Source organism: Sinocyclocheilus anshuiensis, unplaced genomic scaffold, assembly GCF_001515605.1.
Source record: "Sinocyclocheilus anshuiensis isolate Anshui unplaced genomic scaffold, SAMN03320099.WGS_v1.1 scaffold366, whole genome shotgun sequence".
NCBI classification, from domain to species: Eukaryota; Metazoa; Chordata; class Actinopteri; order Cypriniformes; family Cyprinidae; genus Sinocyclocheilus; species Sinocyclocheilus anshuiensis.
This window is the reverse complement of record NW_015547673.1, coordinates 358,132-383,104: the sequence shown is the minus strand read 5'-3', so window position 1 is coordinate 383,104 and position 24,973 is coordinate 358,132. Positions and strand designations below refer to the sequence as shown.

The 24,973-nt window shown below is 35.3% G+C and overlaps 1 protein-coding gene across 1 annotated transcript in view; it reads left to right on the top strand.

The window, feature by feature from the left end:
* LOC107702850 (solute carrier family 12 member 5-like) overlaps positions 1 to 24,973 on the top strand; it is a 52,593-nt gene that overhangs the window by 13,784 nt on the left and 13,836 nt on the right. Inside the window, exons 2-9 of the mRNA XM_016505278.1 lie at positions 15,258 to 15,358; positions 15,468 to 15,599; positions 15,819 to 15,965; positions 22,410 to 22,464; positions 22,781 to 22,911; positions 24,069 to 24,316; positions 24,410 to 24,621; positions 24,879 to 24,929. Of these exons, the coding sequence (XP_016360764.1) occupies positions 15,258 to 15,358; positions 15,468 to 15,599; positions 15,819 to 15,965; positions 22,410 to 22,464; positions 22,781 to 22,911; positions 24,069 to 24,316; positions 24,410 to 24,621; positions 24,879 to 24,929 (1,077 nt within the window). The remainder of the gene's footprint in view (positions 1 to 15,257; positions 15,359 to 15,467; positions 15,600 to 15,818; positions 15,966 to 22,409; positions 22,465 to 22,780; positions 22,912 to 24,068; positions 24,317 to 24,409; positions 24,622 to 24,878; positions 24,930 to 24,973) is intronic.

Genomic DNA, 24,973 nt, shown 5'->3' with positions numbered 1-24,973 from the left:
TATTTACTGAAATGAATGCAATATCTGGCATGTCACGGTCACCCACTCTGCATGGGATAATCCTAGTGAGACACACTTCTAGTAAAGCCTTTGAAAGCTAGTGTAAACTGTCCATTTTGGGATAAATCTACCACGTGAGAGACACAACCTGTGCTTATCTAGTCTTTGCTGGTGTTTTAAACAATCTGTTACTCAAATGCACCCATATTTAGTGGAATTTCATTATCACATCAAATTGTGCTATTCCTGTACAGTATCTGAAGCGGCATTTGTTTTGTAGTGAGCTTTATTGGTCTGTACTGTAGAGAACCTTATACTGTAGGTCTGCAGTGAGCCAGAGCTTTGTGAAAAAGAAGTGTGCTTAATTGTATTGAATGTGCACTTGTAGTGTACTTCAAATCTTAAAAGATTATATCAGATTATATGCAGATTATATAATACATGTATCAATGGAATTTATGGCCAATTAAGTACTTGAAGAGACTTTCATTACTGTTCCTTAACAGACTTAACTACACTTTTAAAATTGTTTCATGTTCCCACATGAAACACATTGTTTTAGGTTACATGACAACATACAACGCTGCTTGAAAGTTTGTCAACCCTTTAGAATTTTCTATATTTCTGCATAAATATGACCCAAAAGATCATCAGATTTTCACTGGAAAAGTCCTGAAACTTGACAAAGAGAACCCAATCAAACAAATTGAGACAAAAAAATATATACTTTGTCATTTATTTTTTCTGGAAAATTATCCAGTATTATATATCTGTGAGTGGCAAAAGTATGTGAATCTCTAGGATTAGCTGTTAATTTGAAGGTGAAATAAGAATCCATCTGTTCAGAGGTGTTTTCAATCAGTGAGATGACTCTCAGGTGTCAGTGTGTGCCCGGTTTTATTTAGAGAGCAGTGATCTATCAAAGTCTGATCATGCTTGTGCAAGTTAATAATGGCACAAACAAAGAAGATCTCTGAGGACCTCCGAAAAAGAGTTGTTGTTACTTATCAGGCTGGAAAAGTTTACAAAACCAGCTCTAAAGAGTTTGGACTCCACAGTCAGACAGATTGTGTATAAATGGAGGAAAGTCAAGACCACTGTTGCACCCTCGCCAGAAGTGGTTGACCAACGGTTGGCACAACAATAGAGAACATCTTACTTAGTGTTGTATTTTTGTCTAATTTCAAATTAGAATTCTAAACTGATTTCATGACTTTGAAGCCATTTAAGTTATAATGTTTTATTTTTTTTTACTTTGCTGTGATTTCAAAAACTGAAAAAATTCAGTACTGCTCGGCACAACCATCTGCAAATGATACTAAGACAGAACCAGGGTGTAATACTAACTATTCTGTTCACCACCGTCTGTGGCTGGAATTGTACAAATTTGACACTCAAATTTTTTATTATTTATATATTAGTATTATTATTATTATTATTTTTCAAAATAACTATGTATGTGAAACTGGACAAATGCACAAAACATTAAATCCTGACACTGTTTTTTTGCAGTTTTATTTTACAATATAGTCTATTAAATATTGGTTTGGATAAGCTCTAAAGTTGATGTGTTGGGTTATGTTTTTGAAATTACTAAAAAGAAATATACAGTGCTGCTTGAAAGTTTGTGAATCCTTTAAAATTGTCTATATTTCTGCATAAATATAACCCAAAAAATCACCAGATTTTCATGCAAGTCCTGAAAGTTGACAAAGAGAACCCAATCAAACAAATTAGATGAAAATATATACTTTGTCATTTATTTATTCAGGAAAATGATCCAATATTACATATCTGTGAGCGGCAAAAGTATGTGAATCTCTAGGATTAGCTGTTAATAAAGATTCCATCTGTTCAGAGGTGTTTTCAATCAGTGAGATGACTCTCAGGTGTCAGTGTGTGCCCGGTTTTATTTAGAGAGCAGTGATCTATCAAAGTCTGATCATGCTTGTGCAAGTTAATAATGGCACAAACAAAGAAGATCTCTGAGGACCTCCAAAAAAGAGTTGTTGTTACTTATCAGGCTGGAAAAGTTTACAAAACCAGCTCTAAAGAGTTTGGACTCCACAGTCAGACAGATTGTGTATAAATGGAGGAAAGTCAAGACCACTGTTGCACCCTCGCCAGAAGTGGTTGACCAACAAAGATCACTCCAAAAGCAAGACTTGTAATAGTCAGCGAGGTTTCATAGGAACCCAGGATAACTTCTAAGCAACTGAAGGCCTTTCTCACATTGGCTGATGTTAATGTTCATGAGTCCATCATCAGGAGAACACTGAACAACCATGGTGCGCATGGCAGAGATGCAAGAAGAAAGCCACTGCTCTCCAAAAAGAACATTGGTGCCCATCTGCAGTTTGCTAAAGATCATGTGGACAAGCCAGAGGAATACTAGAGAAATGGTTAGTGGATGGATGAGACCAAAATATAAATTTTGGGTTTAAATGAGAAGCGTTATGTTTGGAGAAAGAAAAACGCATTCCAGCATAAGAACTTTATCTCATCTGTGAAACATGGTGGTGGTAGTATCGTGGTTTGGGCCTGTTTTGCTGCATCTGGGCCAGGACGACTTTCATTGTCATTGATGGAACAATGAATTCTGAATTAAACCAGCAAATTCTGAAGGAAAATGTCAAGGCATCTGTCCGAGAACTGAATCTCAAGAAAAAGTGGGTCATGCAGCAAGACAACGACCCCAAGCACACAAGTTGTTCTACCAAAGAATGGTTAAAGAAGAACAAAGCAAATGTTTCGTAATGGTCAAGTCAAAGTCCGGACCTTAATCCAATTGAAATTTTGTGGAAGGAACTGAAGCAAGTAGTTCATAGGAGGAAACTCACCAACATCACTGAGCTGAAGCGGTTCTGTACTGAGGAATGGGCTAAAACTCCTTCAAGATGTTGTGCAGGACTGATCAGCAGTTACAAGAAACATTACCTGCAGTTATTGCTGCAAAAAGGGGTCAGACCAGATACTGAAAGCAAAGATTCACATACTTTTGCCACTCACATATATGTAACACTGGATAATTTTTCTCAATAAATAAAAGATAAATTATATATTTTTGGTTTATTTATTTGATTATTCTCTTTGTCTACTTTCAGGAAAATCATATTTATGTAGAAATATAGAAAAAAAAGTATGCTTAAGTGTACTTTTATTTCACATTGGTATATTACCTTATTGACCTAAAGTGAACCATAGGTCTGTAGTGATGAACCATTTAGGTAAGTAGTAGACAACTTTATAGATCTGTAGTGAGCATTACAGGCCTGTAATGATTCATATACTGTAGGTCTATAGCAGCTGAGTAAGTGACATCAACTATGTCCTCTAATGATCTCCAAAATAATTGTTTAACAGTCTTTCTGAACTGCCTTATAGAAAGCATTTTTAGGCATAGTTTTTGAGTCAATCTTGACATAAAACGACAACTTTTGCACTATATTCAAGCATCACAATTTAATGCTTTAAAACTTGCCAATAATATTCTGGCTTGGTGTATACATTTTTCATTTAGAAGACATTTTATCTACAGCAGCTTATAGTGCATTCAAGCTACAAATGTTTTCCCCCAGGAATAAAACCCATTACTACTGGCCATGCTGTAACAGTTGAGTCACAGAATATGCAAATACATATACACACATATTATATATTGTCTGTTTGGCTACACTGATTCACATCGATTGTAATGGTAGTGCTGAAGGATCTCTGCAGAACGTCACACACGCTGCAGCTGCAGCACTGCCTTTGGCTATGGTCTACACACACAGCTGCGGTCCTCTCTACGCTTCTGACTTGTGGTCTGGACAGTCGTTATGTAAGCCTTGAGTCAGTGAATTGGTGGTGAGCTCTCCTGGGGAACATGAAGGTTTGTGTCAATAATGTTCACACACACTACACAAAGGATTTGAGGGCAAAGACTGTGAACGACTAGAGATTTAGACACAGAACAATGCTTGCCTTTGTTGCACAGAACACATTGCAAACAGACAAGTATTATAGAATGAAAGAGCCTATATACTGTATACGTTTGTGAACCCTTCAAAAATATCTGGATATCTGCATTGGTCATTCATTAAATGTGGTCTGATCTTAGTTGAACACACAAGACAAGCACTATCTGACTATATTAATAACACACAAACAGTTGAACTTTTCACATTTTTATCAAATACATTGAGCAGTCATTCACAGTGTAAGGTGAAAAAGTAAGTGAACCTTTGAATTTTGATACGCTGTAGATCTTCCTTAAGCCACAAGACCTCCACCAAATGTTTTCTGTAGGTGCTTTCTGAGCAAGATTTCTGACCTATCTTTGACCGTCCCTCCCCACAAATCTGTTTCAGTTTATCTGTATTTCTGGTTTGCTTAAGTTAAGGTCTCAGGAAAACACATATTTTCTTCTTTTTAGCCATTCTTTAGTTGATTTACTTGTGTGCTTTGGGTATTGTTGCATTACCCAGCATTCTAATCAGCATATATTAAAATATTAAAGTGTTATTGTAAATTAGGATAATATAATTGTATTTTTAAAGCTGGAATACATTACATGATTTTTGACATGATTTCCCCCCGGTTTACAGTTTGGATAAGTCGACGCTAGTTGGCAAAAGTCAGAACCAGTCTGCAGATTAGAGTTGACATATTTAATAGAAAATCACATAGTGTATTATGGTCACAGACTGAGCCGATTTTAGAACACATATTGTTTTCATTTGTCACGCATCTCCTAGCAACAAGACACACGTTTCTGTGTGAGTTTGTTGTGATCGGAACAACTTGAAAGTCTTGTAGTGTGTCAGTGTCTCAGTCGTTTAGTGAATGATGGACAGTTTTTCCTCTGTGACTATATTATAAAGTCGGTAAGTGTATGATGCCTATAATGTTTTAAAACCTGTTCAGATTTTAAAAGTTTGTAGTATATTCCAGCCTTTAATTAAATAAACGCAGCCTTGGTGAGCATAAAAGAATTCTTTCAAAAACTTAAAAATAAATAAATAAATAAATTGAATTATAATGTTTTCTGTGGAAGCTTGTTTCCACCATGGGATAAAAAAAAAGGTATATGAGACTTTTATCTTACAGTTCTGAATTTTTCTTGCAGTTCTGAAAAAAAAAAGAAGTCAGAACTGTAATATATAAACACAGAATTGTGAGAGAGAAACTTAGAATTCTTATTTTTCCTCACAATTCTGAGTTTGTATCTTACAATTCTGCAAGAAAAATGTCAGAATATTGCGATATAAACCCATAATTGTGAGAAGTCCAAAAACATTGCAATTACCTTTTTTATATTTTTATTCTGTAGCGAAAGCTTCTATAGTTTTGTATTTTAACCTATTTTCAAATTTATTCTTGTGGTAACAAAGCTACATTTTCAGCAGCCATTACTTCAGTGTCACATGATCTTTCAGAAACTATTCTAAATGCTGATTTGCTGCTTAAGATTATATTTGTAAAAAATAATCGCAGTATGAATTTTTTGACCGTTAAAATTGGTAAATTAGTCAGTCAGTTTACTGTATTTAAAAACACTATTTTAAAATGGCAGGTAAATAGTGTTTTACCAGTTTTTTTTTGTTGTTTTTTTTTGGTGAAGTGAGGTGGTCCACCGCCTGAAAAAGTTTATGAACCACCATGATAGTCAGATGTCTTGATACTGCGAGAGTAGTCAGCTCTTGGCTCTGAAACACTAATTTAGATCCACCTCAAGACTTTCATAGCACATACACACGAGCTTAAGACATGATATAAATGACTGCTGGTCTTCTCACTCTGGAGGGCTTCTCAAACAAATCTCCACCATATGTCCAATTCTGTGCTCTACAGTTCTGAATTTTTCTTGCAGTTCTGAAAAAAAAAAGAAGTCAGAACTGTAATATATAAACACAGAATTGTGAGAGAGAAACTTAGAATTCTTATTTTTCCTCACAATTCTGAGTTTGTATCTTACAATTCTGCAAGAAAAATGTCAGAATATTGCGATATAAACCCATAATTGTGAGAAGTCCAAAAACATTGCAATTACCTTTTTTATATTTTTATTCTGTAGCGAAAGCTTCTATAGTTTTGTATTTTAACCTATTTTCAAATTTATTCTTGTGGTAACAAAGCTACATTTTCAGCAGCCATTACTTCAGTGTCACATGATCTTTCAGAAACTATTCTAAATGCTGATTTGCTGCTTAAGATTATATTTGTAAAAAATAATCGCAGTATGAATTTTTTGACCGTTAAAATTGGTAAATTAGTCAGTCAGTTTACTGTATTTAAAAACACTATTTTAAAATGGCAGGTAAATAGTGTTTTACCAGTTTTTTTTTGTTGTTTTTTTTTGGTGAAGTGAGGTGGTCCACCGCCTGAAAAAGTTTATGAACCACCATGATAGTCAGATGTCTTGATACTGCGAGAGTAGTCAGCTCTTGGCTCTGAAACACTAATTTAGATCCACCTCAAGACTTTCATAGCACATACACACGAGCTTAAGACATGATATAAATGACTGCTGGTCTTCTCACTCTGGAGGGCTTCTCAAACAAATCTCCACCATATGTCCAATTCTGTGCTCGTGAATTCAGACAGTTTGTATGTTTTGCCCACACTGAAGCCTTCCGCCATTAAGTTTGTTTGGATTAAGCCATTTGGCATAGTGTTACTTTCTTTGTCACCAACACCACATTGCCAGCTCCATGAATCAGCACTTTTGACTTGAGGATAAAGGCTTGTATATTCAGTCCAACAACTGAGAGGAGAAGCATTTAAAAGATACGCACCAAAACAGACCTGTCAGAAGTGTCATTTTCCCTACTATAGGTTCATTTGTGCTGCATTAAATACACTTGAGAACTGTGAAAGAGAGGTGACATGCCTCAAGCTTTTCTCTTATAATGTCTCTATTTCTCCACTTATTATTACTTCTCTTGTCAGTTTTCTCTAAAATAAAGCCATGTTTTCAGCTCTCATTGCAGCGGAGTAAACATCGTCTGATTCCATATTTAATATTTCAGGTCTTTAACTGTCTTTTAGCATCAAAAAGGCCACTGTCCTCCTGAATCTGAGGATCAGCGGGTATTTAATTAACAGTAATATCTTTTATACAATCGCTGGTTTCTTTTCTACTTTACTCAAGACTAAATGGATGTGACCCAATATCGCGGTGAAAAGAGATCTGCCTAACAAACAGGAAGTCTGGTGCTTAATCCTGTTTGGGTTATTTTCTTTGACTCTGCCTGTTCCAGGATTGACCCTGATGCTGTCTTTATGCTCTGCCCCCACTTTCTGTCTAGATCTGACAAAACTTGGGCCGAAACAACTCATTCCTCTTGCTGAACTAGTAGAGCATTGTGCTGATAAGGATAAGGCTATGGGTTAAATTCTCAGGCAATTCATTGGCTAATGAAATCTTGAATTAATTATAGTTCTTGATGAGCTCTTCAAAAAGGCCACATACACAGATAAATTTAGTTGTCATTTCACCTTTTAGTGCTTAAGTGCTGAACAACTAGTTGTTAATGATGCATTTAAACACGGATCAGAGTTGCGGTGCATTAGATCACAGGGAAAGTGGTACGTCTTGACTCATTAGTGTTGCCAGATCTTGCTAGAAATAACAAAACAAAAAAATATATATAAGAACAAATCCATAATAAATTCAAATCCAAATTATTTTTCTTGTAAAAAGAAAAAGAAAAAAAAAAAAAGCAACATACCAGAATATCCCAACCTGCACCTTCCAACTTTATTAACTCCATAAACTGGATCGTTTTATGAGCCGAGTCCAAACAACAAGCACAAAAATGCTTAATAAGTGTCGCTTATAGTGGACAAGGCAACACTTTAAGAGCGCGTTCTGTGAAATAGCCTTCCAAACATAAACAAAACACAACGGCTTTGTGGACGGTGGTTTATTTAAAATTGCTAAAAAGTGTTTGGTCGCTGTAATATTACTTTGGTCAAAAGTAGTGAATACTAAATTCCTAAGATGGCAAAACGTTTCTATGATTACAACAGTGTCATTCATGGCAGTTTTGAGAGTGAGTTATGTTCCGTACACACACAAAAGATCATTTAGGGTAAAGATAATACATTTTTTTCACCTTTGAAACTTTACAGTGTGTACGTGGCCAAATACTCAGAGAAGATAAATACAGTTGCATCTCAATGAATTAGAATGTTGTGTGCAGGTGTTTTGAGTTGATTAGCTGATTGGCATGTCACCATATTCTAATTTGTTGAGATAGTGAATTGGTGGGTTTTTGTTAAATGTGAGCCAAAATCATCACAATTAAAAGAACCAAATACTTAAACTATTTCAGTCTGTGTGCATTGAATTTATTTAATACACGAGTTTCACAATTTGAGTTGAATTACTGAAATAAATGAACTTTTCCACGACATTCTAATTTATTGAGATACACCTGTAGCTTCTCTAAAGAGGATTCTCAAATCAATAACGACAATCAAACCCTTGATACAACACAATGATGCATCATAGTAGAGAATGGTTGTCAAAACAGAGCTTTGAAAAAAATCTCGATGCTAATACATCTGACACCCAGCCTGTATAATCTCTGATGTGATTACTGGCTCTTAAAAATAAAGGTTCTTTATTGGCATCTATGGTTCCATAAGGAACCTTTAAGATGCATGGAAACTTTCCATTGCACAAAAGGTTCTTTAGATCATTAAAAAGTTTTCACATTAAGAAAAATGGTTCTTTTAAGAACTGTTCATTCAAAGGTTCTTTGGTGATAAAAAAAATGGTTGTTCCATGTCATCACTGCGAAAACCCCTTTTTGGAACCTTTATTTTAAAGAGTGTGGAGGATCATTTGTGAGAAGCAGTGAATTCTGGGTTAACAGGGCAGGCAGTACTTGCAGTTTGGCTCTCTGTGTATATACTAGACAACGGCCTTAGTCCTGAGGGAAAGCTGTGTTGCACTGAGTTCCATCATGATTAAAAAGGGATATCATTTAACGCTACTGGCGTAAAATAAGGAAAGAGTAGAGCAGAGTGCTGTTTATGAAACAAAAATAAATAGTTTTCTGAAATACAGTCCCTCTTTCAGTAAACAAAGTTACTTATTTAGCCACAACCCAGAAGTGATGCAATGTAATTGACTTCTTCTCAAGAGACCGGATAAGGTTGGCATTATGGAAAATAGAGGATGTATAAGAAAGGTAATGAAAAGAACCTCTAGGGAGCTGACTGTTTTTTTTTTTGTTACATACTGAAACGGTTAAGATTTATCTTGTGATTTTGGATCATATATTTTCTACATCATCTTTCTGTATTCAGTAGCATGTCCAATCCCCTCTTGCTGAACCACTTAACTAATGTAACTATTTTATAGCTATTTTATCTTTTCAGTTTAGTTTTCATCAGTGTAGGAACTAGTTTTTGTGGTGTTCTAGTTTCAGTTTATTTATTTTTTAATTTTTTTTATAAAAAAAAAAGTTCATTTAACTTAATTTAACAAAAAAAATGTTTAATGTTTATTTATATCTAGTGACATTTTCATGCCTCCTGTCATTGCATTGTAACGGTTTAATAGTTTATTAACAGTATAATATACAATATACATGTATCAAAAAAAAAGTTAAATTTTGTTCAATTTATTGATAATGACACTGGCTTGTGATTGCACTCTACATGTAAAAGTTTGGGGTCTGTAAGATTTTTTTAAATGGTTTTGAAAGAAGTCTCTTATGCTTACCAAGGCTAGATTATTTTATTAAATATTGAGAAAATAAATATTGTGAAATAGTATTGCAATCTTACTCCAGTCTTCAGTGTCACATGTTCCTTCAGAAATCATTCTAATATGCTGACTTGATGCTCAAAAAACATATATATTCTTATTATCAATATTGAAAACAGTTGTGCTGCTAAATGTTTTTGTGGAAATCATGATACATTATTTGAAATAGAAATCTTTTGTAATACGATAAATATCTTTATTGTGATTTTTGATCAATTTAATGCATCCTGACTGAATAAAAGCATTAATTTCTTAAAAACACCAAAAATACTGACACCAGTGGATTATAAAAGAATATTATTTTCCCTGTTCACTTTTATAATCATTTACACCATGTACTGAGGAAGCATCATAGTCAATGATAAAATATAATCAATCAAAAAAATTAAAGACTTCTCATCTATGAGGGAACCGAACAAGAACTAGAAGATCCAATAGGATTCTAGCACTCCTGGATGCAGCATCTCTTCCTTAATGCAAACTGACCATATAACAAGCGCCTTTTACCACCAGGACAAAACGGAAGTAGAGGAGGCTTTACAGGAGTACTTGAAGTAAACCAAATAAGACGTGTTCTGTGAGTCATACAGTGACACCGAGGTACTTTCATGAGGATCGTGTTGTCTTCCCCAACAACAAAACATGAATCACTAAAGATCTGAAGGACCTGCTGAGCCAAAAGAAGGTGGTCTGTAGACAAACGGAGGAGGAAAAGAGGATACAGGAAGACATGAAAATGCTACTTGAGAAAGGGAAGGAATGATAACGGCACAAGCATGATTGCAAACGTAGTCAGAACAACATGCAGGAGGTGTGGAGTGGGATGAAAACCATCACCGACTGCGAACTGGCCAGTAGCCATGTATTAAAGGAAAGCTTGTTTCTTATCAAATTCGGGTTTCAGTTGCTCACCAGTGAGGACACTGAAGCTTCCATCCCACTCCCTCAGTCTCAGCCTGGCTATCTCTGCTGATCAGTTGTGAGGGGAATTGAGGAAGCTCCACACAGCAGCACAGCCTGATATAATCAGCCTCAGGGAGCTCGAGACACAAGCTAACCAATTCTGCAGGCTTCTCAAACACCTGCTCTCTCTCCTTCAGTTAGATAAAGGTGCTTCAATTCAGCAGCTGACAAAGATGACATTCAGCCTCAGGGAATATATAGGCTCTCAGATCATGAAGTCCTTTAAGGGCCTTTAAGAAATTACATTCAATTATATGAGTATTATGAAATTACATATAGACATACTTAAGTCCAACTTAAGTGGGCCAAAAAAACACTGCTAAGTTCAACTAATTGCATTTGATATCAATTTTAACTGTAAACATTTTCATTTAATTGAAAAAAAAAACTACATTTAGTGTCTGATAATAAGTATATCAATACAAAATAAGTATATCCATAATATGTGCTAAAGTGTACTTTGTCATAAAAGTCAGCACATGGATCCTACACACCATAAATATTTATGAGAGTTATGAAGTACTAAATACTAAATGTGACCACACAAATGCAAGGGAAAGGGGCAGGCAAAACATACAAAATTAAAAAGCAGATTACTTTGATGTCATGAGCAGAAATGGGCTTTGAAAAGCAGATTTTAAAACTGTGGATTATCGAAAGGCAAAGGTGCTTAGAAGGAACGAGTGCAGTGCTGTCTTCATTTCACTGAACAATCCCATATTAACAGATGTATCGAGCAACATGGCTGTTTATTTGTAGTTTTTGCATTTTTGCTTTCATTGTACACTAGGGCTTTAACTTTTAATTGCTTGGCTTTATTGTTGTTTTATATAGTTTTATGCTTTCATATTAAATGTGCTGATGTAACAACTATTAACTTTTTTCTGTTGCAGTTATCACTTAACACTGACCATTAACATTTGTTTTGAAATGTTTCTGAGCCATATTGTAACAGATTATGAGCTCAACAAAGAGCAAAACCCAACTGTAGAAGTCAGACAAGTCACATATGATAGACAGTCTGTTTTGCCAAACATAAAAAGTTTAATTGCTAGGACTGTAAAAAGCAGCAGACAACAACTAGTCACCTGTGAAAAAGAAGTGTGCTGCTTACTAGTATTGAATGTGCACTTGTAATACTATACAATATATTTATACAATTTTATTTTGTTTTATATTACTTTTTTTAAGTTTACTTAAGTGTGTTAAGAAAAAAAAAACTAAAGTCATGGATGTGTACACTTAAGGCTTGTTCACACCGGGACGAATATCGCGCGCGATTATCGCCAACGTTTAACGCCTCGTGACTAAACAAAGGGCGCCAATGTGAGTGTGCACACCGACGCACACAACGCGAGGCGTAAAAGCATCATTTTTTAAAATACGCCTCGGGCTCGTTTTTTTTTTTGGTTTGACGCGCCGCATTAAAAACTGGCCGACCAATGAGATTGGCGCTTTTGTTCATGTGCCTGGAGCTGCAGAAGTGGCCTTTTATTTCATTTATATTTGCAAATCCAGTTAAAAATACTTTTTATCAATTATATTATAAAAATATCATTTTACAGCTGCTAAGCCAAACTGCATGAGATAAGAACATCATGCTCATGTGGCACTCAGAAACGCTTTACTCAGCCTACACATTTTGCTCATCACTAATTAGCATTTACGTATTTAGTCTTTGATGGGCTGTATATATGAAATATGCATAAAGTTACCATGAATTTCTTTCCTTGATCTGCTGTAGGCTTTGACTGACTCATCATGCTAATCACACATGCTGATATGCAAGTGTGACTGTTGGGTTTGAAGAACAGGGAAGTGTTATAAGTACAGACTGATGCACTAATCATTTCACCAGTCTTAGCTATTAGCAATATTACTGACATATTAATACTACTAATTTATAATTTAGTTAATACTTTTACAAATAGGTGACTATAGTACATGTAGAAACAGATTGCCTGAAACAACATGGCTTGACTTGTTAAAGGGCACAATACTGATTCAAATTCTGATGAAATTACCACTGCTAATCTTCAAACTGTTACCCCAGCAGATGGCGACAGACCACTGTCTTTATGAGTGAGCCATTTGAATAATTAATTAAAGCGATTCATTCAAAACACTGATTCATTCAGGAACATAACAATTTATGAAGTGGTAATTGAATCATTCACTCAACCAATTTGTTCAAGACACCGATTAATTCAGGAGGGCTGAACATTTGCTGCTGTGTGTTTGGCCATGGATATGTTTGCAAATATTTTCGCTGGCTTAGTAAAAATAGACAAAGCTAGTTAAAGCAAAATGTAAGTTGTACAATATTAACTTCTTATTTGTTGAGCTCCTGTATGAAAGCAGTATCATAATCATGTTTGTCTGAATATCACCGCGGGTGTGATTTAGCTGTATTGCTAGTGTGATATTGCTTAAATATAATTTGATCACATATGATATTAGTTTATAACGCGTGTTGCTTTAGAATAGGCCAAGTGAGCTGGCCAGAGGTGTGTATGTGTATGCTTCTAATAGTGCAAAGATTTGTAGAAAAAAGGGTTGGAAAGAATAGCTCTGAGAAAAGTACGAGCATCAGCTACCTGCTTTCGCCTCTGCAGAGACATTAAATGGACAGCAGGGCAGAATCAGCAGACAACCTCGTCTAGCAAGCTTTGATATCTGTATGATGCCCTATAATAAGTCTAGAGATGCTCAGAGTCCCTTCTGGGGTTGTAACAATGAACCAAATGCTTCTGTTATAAATTTCACCACACAGCACGCAAGATGTCAGAGATTAGGATCTATCTCAATCTGTATACCAATCTTTTTCTCATTATTGCTTATTACATTGCGAGTCTGCTGGGGTTGTGGGATGCTCAGTGTCAAGAGAGCCAGAAGATTAGAGAGAAAAGAAACATATACAGTAGGAACCAAGTGCTAAACCAGGATGATTCATGAGTTTTCAAACTTTGTGAGACCAAGGACTCCTTAACGAAATAGTAATCAACGTGTAAACCTTAAAATAAAAACAACCGTAGGAAGCACAAGGCTTGGCGGCGTATTGATTCAGTGCTGACAGATGAAATTACAAGGTGATTAATTGTGTGTTTAAAGGTCATAGGGTCGCAGGTCAATAAGGAGGCAAATGCTGTGAAAATTAAAATGTACAACGCTTTGCCAGGAAGCATGATTAATTAAACTAATACATCAGATTAAACTGGGCATGCTAAGAGGCATGATTCCCTTGGCCATTTAATGAGCATGCTCCCACATATAATTATGTTGGAGAAGGCAGGGAAGGTGACAGCACACTAAAGAAATTACAATACGCACTACAATTTAGAAATACACACAATTAAAAACCATGATGTATTTATAGGACACAACAGAATTGCCCTGATCCTGTGAGGGTTTATGTTGCACTGCTTCAGAATTAAGCGATCAAAGGTTCCTGTGAGAAAGGATGTGCGACTGAAAGCGGTAGTGTAAAAATAGGCTCAGAACCGGGTTGTTGCTATGGAAGAGTATGTAGAAATCCTGGAATTCCTCACCCACACACATACTGATGCACAAGGAGTGCTCCATATTGATGCGCTGTTGTTTTTCTTTACAGTTGAATTAATTCACCCCCTTCCTGTTCTTTCCTCCAGGAAAATGTAACAACTTGGTATAATTGGACTGTACACAGCACTTGTAGTTTGTGTGAGATGTGAAAAGACATTCTGTAAATACTGTGAGACAAAGCTCTTATACAAAAATAGAGAATTTTGAACCAAACATGCTTATGGTGTATCTGATGATACCGCTGCAATACCATTCTTTAGTATTACATGCAAATGCGATGACATTGATCTTACATGTAGGCAAATCCAGTGGGAACAATGTCCGAACAAATTGCAAATGGATTATTATTTTTTTTTATGTTTGATGTTGCTTTTGATAAATGTAATGCATAACGTAATTGTCTAAATATAAATAATATATTTTATATTTTTAAGACTAAGGCTTTTTTTGTGAAACGTTTTGCTTTTAAAAAATACAAATAAATATAAATATGAACACTTCTGTGAACACTTCTGTTCAGACTACTGTTACTGCTCAGTCTGGGTTATGTAAGATTTTTTTTATGTTTTTTTAATTATGCGCTCTCTTATGCTCACCAAGGCTGCAAGGCTGCTACAGTAATATTGTGAAATATTATTACAATTTAAAATAACCATTTTCTACTTTAATATATTTTAAAATGTAATTTATCCCTGTGATGCAAAACTGAATTTTCAGCATCATTACTCCAGTCTTCAGTGTCACATGATCCTTCAGAAATCACTCTAATATGCTGATTTGCTGCTCAAGAAACATTTCTTATTATCATTGTTTTTATCATTTCTTATTATCAAGTGTTGTGCTTTTTTGTGGAAACTGTTTTTAGTAGTAGTGTACAGTAAGACAGCCTTTTCACAGTTTACACCCATTGTAAATATATTCTAGCGCATATTCTAATAAACAATGTTTAATTTATGTATGTTCACAGGAGATGCAACATCCAAGGAGAGCAGCCCCTTTATCAACAGCAGCACCAGTGACGTAGAGAAAAGCCAGCAGTATGATGGGAAAAACATGGCCCTGTTTGAGGTAGTCCAGTGTTGCTAATGATTTTAAAGGGTTCTAGATGAATATGCTGTAGATTTACATGTTTGTTTGTGTGTGTGTGTGTGTGTGTGTGTGTGTGTGTGTTGTGTAGGAGGAGATGGACACCAGTCCCATGGTATCTTCTCTGCTGAGCAGCCTAGCCAACTACTCCAACCTGACGCAGGGCAGTAAAGAGCATGAGGAGGCAGAAAACAATGAGGAGGCGCGCAAGAAAACCGTGCAGGTGAAAAAGAGCTCTACCATTATCTCTACATACTGCCAAATCACTACTGAGCCTTCTTCATGAACCTCAGTCTTCTGTGTGTTGGTGGATGCTAGCTAATCATTTACTGGGTGGATGTGAATCGACAAGCAGCTAAAATGGCCATTTAATGATGCTATATATTGAGAATCATGTTCCATGGTGTCCTGACCATTGATTGGTTGGTTGATTGATTGACAGGCTCCGCGTATGGGCACCATCATGGGCGTTTACCTGCCATGTATGCAGAACATCCTGGGGGTGATCCTGTTCCTCAGGATGACTTGGTTGGTGGGTGTTGGAGGCGTCCTGGGAACCTTCATCATTGTCTTCATGTGTTGCTCCACGGTCAGTCTCAGATGCACATGTACATACTAGTGCTGTCAATTGATTTAAAAAAATTAACTAATTAATTGTACATTTGTTCTGAAATTAATCACGATTAATCCCACCTAACATAAAAGTTTTTAAATATACATCTATATTGCAATAATTTCACATTCAATCTTCAAATTAATGTAGAAACAACATAAAGACAGTATATTTTTTATATTTGTTTTATAGCATCTTTTTTATGACTGAAGGCAAGTATCACTGATACCAATATTACAGACTTTCCTCATATTTACAGGTGCATCTCAATAAATTAGAATGTCGTGGAAAAGTTCATTTATTTCAGTAATTCAACTCAAATTGTGAAACTTGTGTATTAAATAAATTCAATGCACACAGACTGAAGTAGTTTAAGTCTTTGGTTCTTTTAATTGTGATGATTTTGGCTCACATTGAACAAAAACCCACCAATTCACTCTCAACAAATTAGAATATGGTGACATGCCAATCAGCTAATCAACTCAAAACACCTGCAAAGGTTTCCTGAGCCTTCAAAATGGTCTCTCAGTTTGGTTCACTAGGCTACACAATCATGGGGAAGACTGCTGATCTGACAGTTGTCCAGCGCCCGGGGAGCAGTTGGGGGTTCGGTGCCTTGCTCAAGGGTACCTCAGTCGTGGTATTGAAGGTGGGAGAGAGCGCTGTACATTCACTCCCCCCACTTACAATCCCTGCCGGTACGAGACTCGAACCTGCAACCTTGGGTTACGAGTCCGACTCTCTAACCATTAGGCCACGACTTCCCGCTGGCAGTAATTGGCAGTAATTAAAGCAAAGTAATTAAGTAAAAAGTAATTAAGGCAGTAATTAAAGCAAAAGGAGCCCCTACCAAGTATTGAGTACGTGTACAGTAAATGAACATACTTTCCAGAAGGCCAACAATTCACTAAAAATTTTTTTTTTATTGGTCTTATGAAGTATTCTAATTTGTTGAGATAGTGAATTGGTGGGTTTTTGTTAAATGTGAGACAAAATCATCACAATTAAAAGAACCAAAGACTTAAACTACTTCAGTCTGTGTGCATTTAATTTATTTAATACACGAGTTTCACAATTTGAGTTGAATTACTGAAATAAATGAACTTTTCCATGACATTCTAATTTATTGAGATGCACCTGTAACCATTGACTAGCCATTCAACATTACAGTATTATTGAGAGCTATCAATTTTAACATTTATTAGACTTTAAAAAATAAGAACTTCTAATTTAAGTGAACTTAAAACAATCTTCACATAAACCCATTATAATAAAAATATCATATTTACCTGTGCCCTTCAGCAAGTAGGAAATATACAGAAATTGAATAACTTGAATAAAGTTATCAAGCACTAAATTCTAAATTAAATATAGAGGAATCCTTAAAGCTACAGAAGTTATTCTTTGATAATGATGAACAGACATTCATCATTCTTTCTTTGATGAACAGACATCACAGCAGCTAGTTATTAGGATTATTTTTGGTTGCTATTACTTTAAGAGCTGCCGCTGCTGAACATGGCACAGATCTGACACGCACCGTATTTTCTCGCAACTCTTTACCTTTTCTGACTCACTTCAGGTCTTAAAGTCTCTACTAATGAGCTGACGAGTTGAATCAGGTGTGTTAGATGAGGGAGACAGTGCTGGGCTGATCCAGGATAGTTTTGAAAACCACTGCATTTCAGACACATGTTCTTAAATGTGACTCATATATAACAAATACTTACATGCATGCACAGTTTTAAGGCAGCTTCAATTACATTTTTGGTAACTTCATGACTTAACTGATGACATAACTATGACATTGTATGCTTCTAGTTTCTTATGTGGCTACAGCACTCACCGAGCACATGCTACGAGCACAGTATAATGGCTGACAGGACAGGACAATTTGTTTTTACTGACATATGGCCTGACAACATCTCATCTGACCGCAGTTCACTGTTGTTCTACTGAAGCTCCTCGTCACCTGTTTGACTTACGCCTGGCGATGTGGCGAAGTTGGAGTGCGCATTTGAAAAGCCTCCCATTTGATGTGGTTGTAAAGATGTTCTGTATCTAAATAAATGCAATTCTTGTCAAGGAAAAAGAGACAGAAGCAGCAGTTGTGAGTGGGATGGCCAACCCTAGCTCCGCCCCTGCGTTAAATATTTTTAATGCATTCAACTGAAAAAAATTCATCGCATGCGTTAACGTGTTTATTTCAACGGCACTAGTATATACTCTACAGAAGCCGTGGGTGGTGTCCGGTACGACAGTAGGCAGGAAACACAAGCTCAAATACTCTACAAATAGCCGCACTATCCTTCAGATCTGAATACAGCAACAGAAAGGTCTGTTCAGGCCTGGAAAGCAGAATTCTTTATTACCATTATGCAGCAAGAGCCCCAGAGACTCCCTCTCCAGAGCTTAGGGTTTCCTTTTACCCCTCTGCACCTTTAACTGGAGATTGTTTACATTTATACAATCACTTTGTTGTAAGTCACTTTGGTGAGTTGGTTTGTGAGCGTGCCAGACGGAGTTTCTGCCAAGAACATAAATGTAAATGCTTACATGAGGTGTTTGATTTCAGAGCTGTCAGTTTAGCACTTCGCTCCTGCTGCTAGTCATTCTTGTGATGTGTGTAGGGCCCTATGAAATCCACTTTATTTTTTCCCATATACCTTTTTCTTTAACCATTTTAATTTTCAGTTTTCGTTTTTCTGGAGTCCATTTTAATAATTAGATTAAATATTACTAATCAGAAAGCATGTCTAAATAAGTAATCATGAAACTTATACAGTACAACAAATAAAAAAAGGGCCCATGAAATCTTTTTATTTAGTTTAAAAAAAAATGTATTTAGTTTCTAACTAATTTTAGATTAGTTTTTAATCAAATGAAATTAATGGTGAAATGCTGTTGAAGTGACTCTCAGAGCAGCTCTGGAGGTGAAGTTCATGTGTTCATGTCCTCATGTAATGAGACTGCGGATGTTGAAAGCTGAGCATCACGCATGCTGGAGTATGTGTAGCAGATGAAACTGCACCACTCATTCACACATAGACATACAGAACATTCATATTTAAATAGCAGTCTTTTTGCAGTTTAATATTCACAGACACTAGCCCATATAGTGATTTGATTAAGTATACTTATGATTTTTTTTATCTGAAAATTTGCCGAAATTCCAAGACATTCCATGTTAAGCCATTTTTTGACTTGATTCTGTACATGTTTTCCACATCATGAAAATCATAGGGCCTTATGTGCGTATTTGCATGCGTTCTGTGCATGCTCATGTCACATATTAGTGAATATTTGCTGCAGTATTTTGTTTCAGAGGAAGTTTCAGCAGTATTATGTAAGTGAATGTGCGGTGCGGTGCGGTCCCACTCTGAGCTCATTCCCCTCCTGTCATATCTGTTTTAATATTGTTTGATATAAAAAAGCTGAAAGCTGTCCCTTCAGATTCTACCACCATAAATCCCCTATCTTGCCCTTCTGACCCTGCCAAACCCCAGGAAATACACACACACACACACACTCACAGAATAACTCTGTCAATCCACACTCACTGGTCATAGTCAGGTTTTGGTTTGGTCCTGGTTGCTCTGACAGTATATAAATATACTTAGTGCTTTCAAATAAATTCTAGATTTCTATTTTAGAATTTGAGTACATTAAATATCATATAAGTTACATAAGTGTAAAAATGTCAAGTGCTCAAGTATACTACCATTCAAAACAGGGCTCGACAGTGCGACTGAACACTACTGCGTGCGACTATGAACATTTATTTAGGAGCACCAGTGCGACTGACCCGATCATCATCATACTTGTGATTGCGCTCATGGGAGCTTCAAAGGTTTCTAACGTTACGTGTTTTTGCAGCGTCGAGTAATGTATCACAGACATATCTCAAGAATCTTTTCATAAGCAAAGTGTAGACAGGGTGTAAATAAGAGATTCATTGCGCAGTGTAGAGAGCTTCGTTGATTATAAATGTGAGCTCGCGATGAACTAAGATGAGTGACAGCTTTTAATGATTTTTAAGGGAGTTTGTAAATGTGATAACTGATTTAATACAATACAATTCAATAAACAAGAAGTTATACTTGTGATTGCGCTCAGGGGAGCTTCAAATGTTTCTACGTGTTTTTGCAGCGTTGAGTAATGTATCACAGACGTTATCTCACGAATCCTTTCATAAGCAAAGTGAGAGATTCATTGCGCAGTGTAGAGAGCTTCGTTGATTATAGATGAACTAAGATGAGTGCCAGCTTTTAATGATTTTTAAAGGAGTTTGTAAATGTGATACTGATTTAATACAATACAATTCAATAAACAAGAAGTTAATATTAAGTGACTTACATTGTCTGACTATAACACTATTGTCTGATTTTGCTCTATTTCGTCGTCGAAAATAGTTTGAAACAAAGTCACAGCTCAGGTGTTTCGTTTATGAATGAACGGGTTTTTTTAAACGAATCTAGTGAATCAGTGATTCATGATTACCCATTCATAAAGACAGTAACTTGATTCATTCTTGAATGAATCAGCCGTTCGAATGAATCAATTGAATTAATGATTCAGTGATAAAATCGTCTGTTTTTTTTTATAGGCTTGATTGTGTTTATGGGGTGCAGTCTAACATGTGTTAATGCTTCGTTTGTTAAAAAGCGCATTATTTTTCACATAATTTACCTTTATTCCACAGCGCTCTGTCCCTTCTCCTCTGAACCCGCTGATCATTTCCTGCTTTTATGAAGCCCCTCCCTCAGAAATACACGATGGGTTGATTAGCTGGCCCAGTGTGTTGTGATTGGCTAAATCGTAACTTTGCAGATATTGTTTATGATCAAACAGCAACATTACACACTAACTAACATTAAAAAAGTGAAATCTCAATCAACCACCCCTTTAAGAATTTGACAAAAGATGACATACTTTTAATAAAGTTAGAGGAGTCAAATATTACCTCGTAATGGGAAGGCTACTTTTTGATAACATTTTGGATTATTGATTAGAAGGTGCTCCTAAAATTTTGAACGTGCTCCTAAATTTTTTAAGTTTAAAAAGAAAAGTAAGCGTCGAGCCCTGCAAAAGTCCGAAAGAAATTAATACTTTTATTTAGCAAAGCTGAATTAAATTGATCGAAATTGGCAGTAAATATTGCAAAAGATTTCTATTGCTGTTCTTTAGCATGAATCCTGATAAAAAAGTCTCATTGTTTTCACAGAAATAATAAGCAACACAACTGTTTTCAACGTTGATAATAAGAAATGTTTCTTGATCAGCAAAACAGCATATTAGAATGATTTCTTAAGGATCATGTGACACTGAAGACTGTAATGATATGTAATGATGCTGAAAATTCAGCTTTGCATGACAGGAATAAAATACATATTAAAATATTTTAGAATATAAAACAGATTTTTTTGTAATTGTTTTTAATAAATGCAGTGTTGATAAGCATAAGAGCCTTCTTTCAAAAAGTATATAGGTTTGGTAGTGTATATAGGTTGCATGAAGACATAATAATAAAATTTGTTTAAAAAAAATAATGACTGTTTTCCAAACAGGTTTCTGAAATTATAATCTGCCATTGGTTGCATATAGCCCCACCCCAAACTCATGCCTCTTGGTTGAGGCTGTGTTAACATGCATTGTATGGGCAAAGCTTTTTTGTTTTTCTATGTCAAATTGGCTGAAATTGTTAGTGTCAGATTACTTAGTTATTAAAGATATTTTCCCAAATAATATTAATGTATGTGACGTGTATCGTTTTTAGTTGAAAGGCACAATGAACCGTTTGTGAAGAACTGAGATAAAGTTTAGTTTTTTTTTGTTGTTTTTTTTTCAGGTCTGCAGCTGTCAAATTATGTCAGTTTTATGATGTAATAATTGATTATGAAAATATCAGTAAAACTTTACAATAAGGTCTAATTTGTTAACATTAGTTAATGCATTTTCTCCCTTGAACTAACAATAAGCAAATTATATTTTAATACTCTCTGTCCGTGTTAGTTAATAAAAACAATTGTTGTTAGTTAATGTTAGCTCACAGTACATTAAGTAATGTTAACAGATACAACTTTTGTAAACAAAAATGTATTATTAAATGAATAAACTACAGAATATAATGTTAATGTTAACAAATGAAACCTTGTTAAGTATTCCCAAAATATTTAATCAACATTCAAAAAGTTACACAATAATGGTACAATATAATTATAGAATGCATGTCTTTACGACCAATGAGTCAGCTATATGGCTGTAAAAAAACCTCATCCACACAATGTCTTAATGTACTCAAGGTTTGTTTCCTAATAAATACATTTTTCTTTCACTAGTCACTGGAGGACTTAGTGGGGGCCTCTTGTCTCTGTCACTCACTGTCCCCTCTGTATTGATCTTTATTTACTCTATTTACAGACTATGCTGACTGCTATCTCAATGAGTGCTATTGCCACCAATGGAGTTGTGCCAGGTGAGCAGAATTCAGCGTGTTTGTGTTTGTGTGCAGACGCCCAGAGGACTGCTGTCCTGTTGTTCTTCATGGGCAGTTAGCTACAGTGCACAGTACAGCTCCCAACTGTGCTGAGATCAGCTCCGCACTCATAACTGTGTGGATACATGTCTGTCTCTGTGTTTATTTGAAATAACAGGATCTTATAGATGTGCCTCTTGTGTCAAAATTACATCTCAAGAAAAGGACAATATGATGACGGTGTAAAACTCTTCTATTTAACTCTTTAGATGTACTGTATATGCTTAATGGTAAATTCATTTGTGTATACTTACAGCTGGAGGTTCATACTACATGATCTCTCGTTCACTGGGGCCGGAGTTTGGCGGGGCTGTTGGTATATGTTTCTATCTGGGCACCACTTTTGCAGGAGCCATGTACATCCTGGGCTGCATCGAAATCCTGCTGGTACATTTGCATTGCTTTTTGCTTTATTTGAATTTCTTTAAACTAATAGTTTATATATAATACATTTTAAAGCAGAATTTGCTGAAAAGTCTTTCAGGCAATGATGCAAACTGTAAATGACATTATTTAGCATCAGTGTTATTTTAGTATCATTGAGATACTAAACGTTTCTATTAATATATTATTTTATTACAGTTTTTATTAATATTTTGAATGTTGTTTTGTATTTTGTTTTAATTTAAATTTTAAAATTGTTGTAATTTAGATGTGTTTTTGCCTTTTTTATTTTTTTAATATGTCTATATAATAATTTAATATAATATAATATAATTAGTTTTTGTAATTTAGCTGTGTTTTGGCATTTTTATTTTTTTAATGTCTATATAATAATATAATATAATATAATATAATATAATTAGTTTTTGTAATTTAGCTGTGTTTTGGGCATTTTTATTTTTATATGTCTATATAATAATATAATATAATATAATATAATTTTTAATTCATTTTTATTTCAAAAACAAAAACTAAATGAATAACTAAAACTAAATGAAAATGAGAAATGTTGCTTTTTTATATTTTATTTTCAGTTCAAGTTTTTTTTAATTATTATTAAGTAACAAACATTTTTTTTTTGTTATAGTTTTAGTTTCAGGTAAATACAATAGCCCTGTTTAGCATCTCTTTTATTAAATTGAACAACTGAATCATGTACTGTATGATTTGTGAAATATTGTTATTTTAAATGACAAGTAACATTGAATCATTTTAATTTATACTCTGAAGAAGCATTGTTCACAGTTTTTATATTTATACAGTACTTGTACATTAATTTTACACAACATTAAATGGATAATTCATCAATGAAACTTCTGTCGTCTTTAACTCACCTCATGTGGGTAGTGTGGGTAACCAAACAGTTGCTGGTAGACTTCCATAGAATGGAAAAAAAATATTATGGAAGTCTTCAGGAACCAGCAACTATTTAGTTACCAACATTCTGCAGAATATCTTCTTTTATGTTTACAGAAAAAAGAAACCCATACAGGTTTGGAACAACTTCAGGACTTGTAAATGATAGAAATTTCATTCAACTATCCCTTCATCCGTTGGAGACGTCTTCACTATTTTATTTCTTTCTCTTGATTTCTTTCTAGATCTATATCGTGCCAGCAGCTGCCATATTCAAGATGGAGGGTCTGGAGGGAGCAGAGGCCGAGGCAGCGCTGTTGAATAACATGCGTGTGTTCGGTACCATCGTGGTCTCCTTCATGGCTTTAGTTGTCTTTGTCGGTGTGAAGTATGTCAACAAGTTGGCCCTTGTGTTCCTCGCCTGTGTCATTCTCTCCATTCTCGCTGTCTACGCTGGGGTCATCAAGACTTCTTTTGACCCACCTTTCTTTCCGTAAGTAGAATTTTTTTGTGAACAGAATGTTTTTTTAGGGTACAGAATACATTTCAGGAGCGACTATAATTATAAAGCCCTTGTCCTGTGTAGGGTGTGTGTGCTCGGGAACCGAACTCTTGTGTCAAAGGGATTTGACATTTGTGCCAAGACCATAGAGCAGGGCAATGCCACAGTCACCACCAAGCTTTGGAGAGCCTTCTGTGACTCTGAGTTCCTGAACGCCACCTGCGATGAGTACTTCACCAACAACAACGTCAGTCAGATCCAGGGAATCCCTGGAATCACCAGTGGCATCCTGGCAGGTTAGAAAACCCCAACATCTTAAACAGCATTTTTGTTTATATTATAGTAATACAGCACCTTATACACTTTACCTTACATATGATGAGTATGAAAACAAAGTGAGTATAAAATATGTATTTAAATAATATATATTATAATATTATAATGATTTATATATCAGAATATGATATTATTTAAAATGTACTTTGTGTGCATTTTATGTAATTCTGTTTTTAAAAAATACATATAAAAATGTATGTCATTGTTTTCTTCACAGAAAACCTCTTCACCACCTTTATGGAGAAAAATTCAATCTTAGAGAAGCGAGGTATACCAGCAGTGCTCGACCCTGAAGCCACAGCAACCAACACT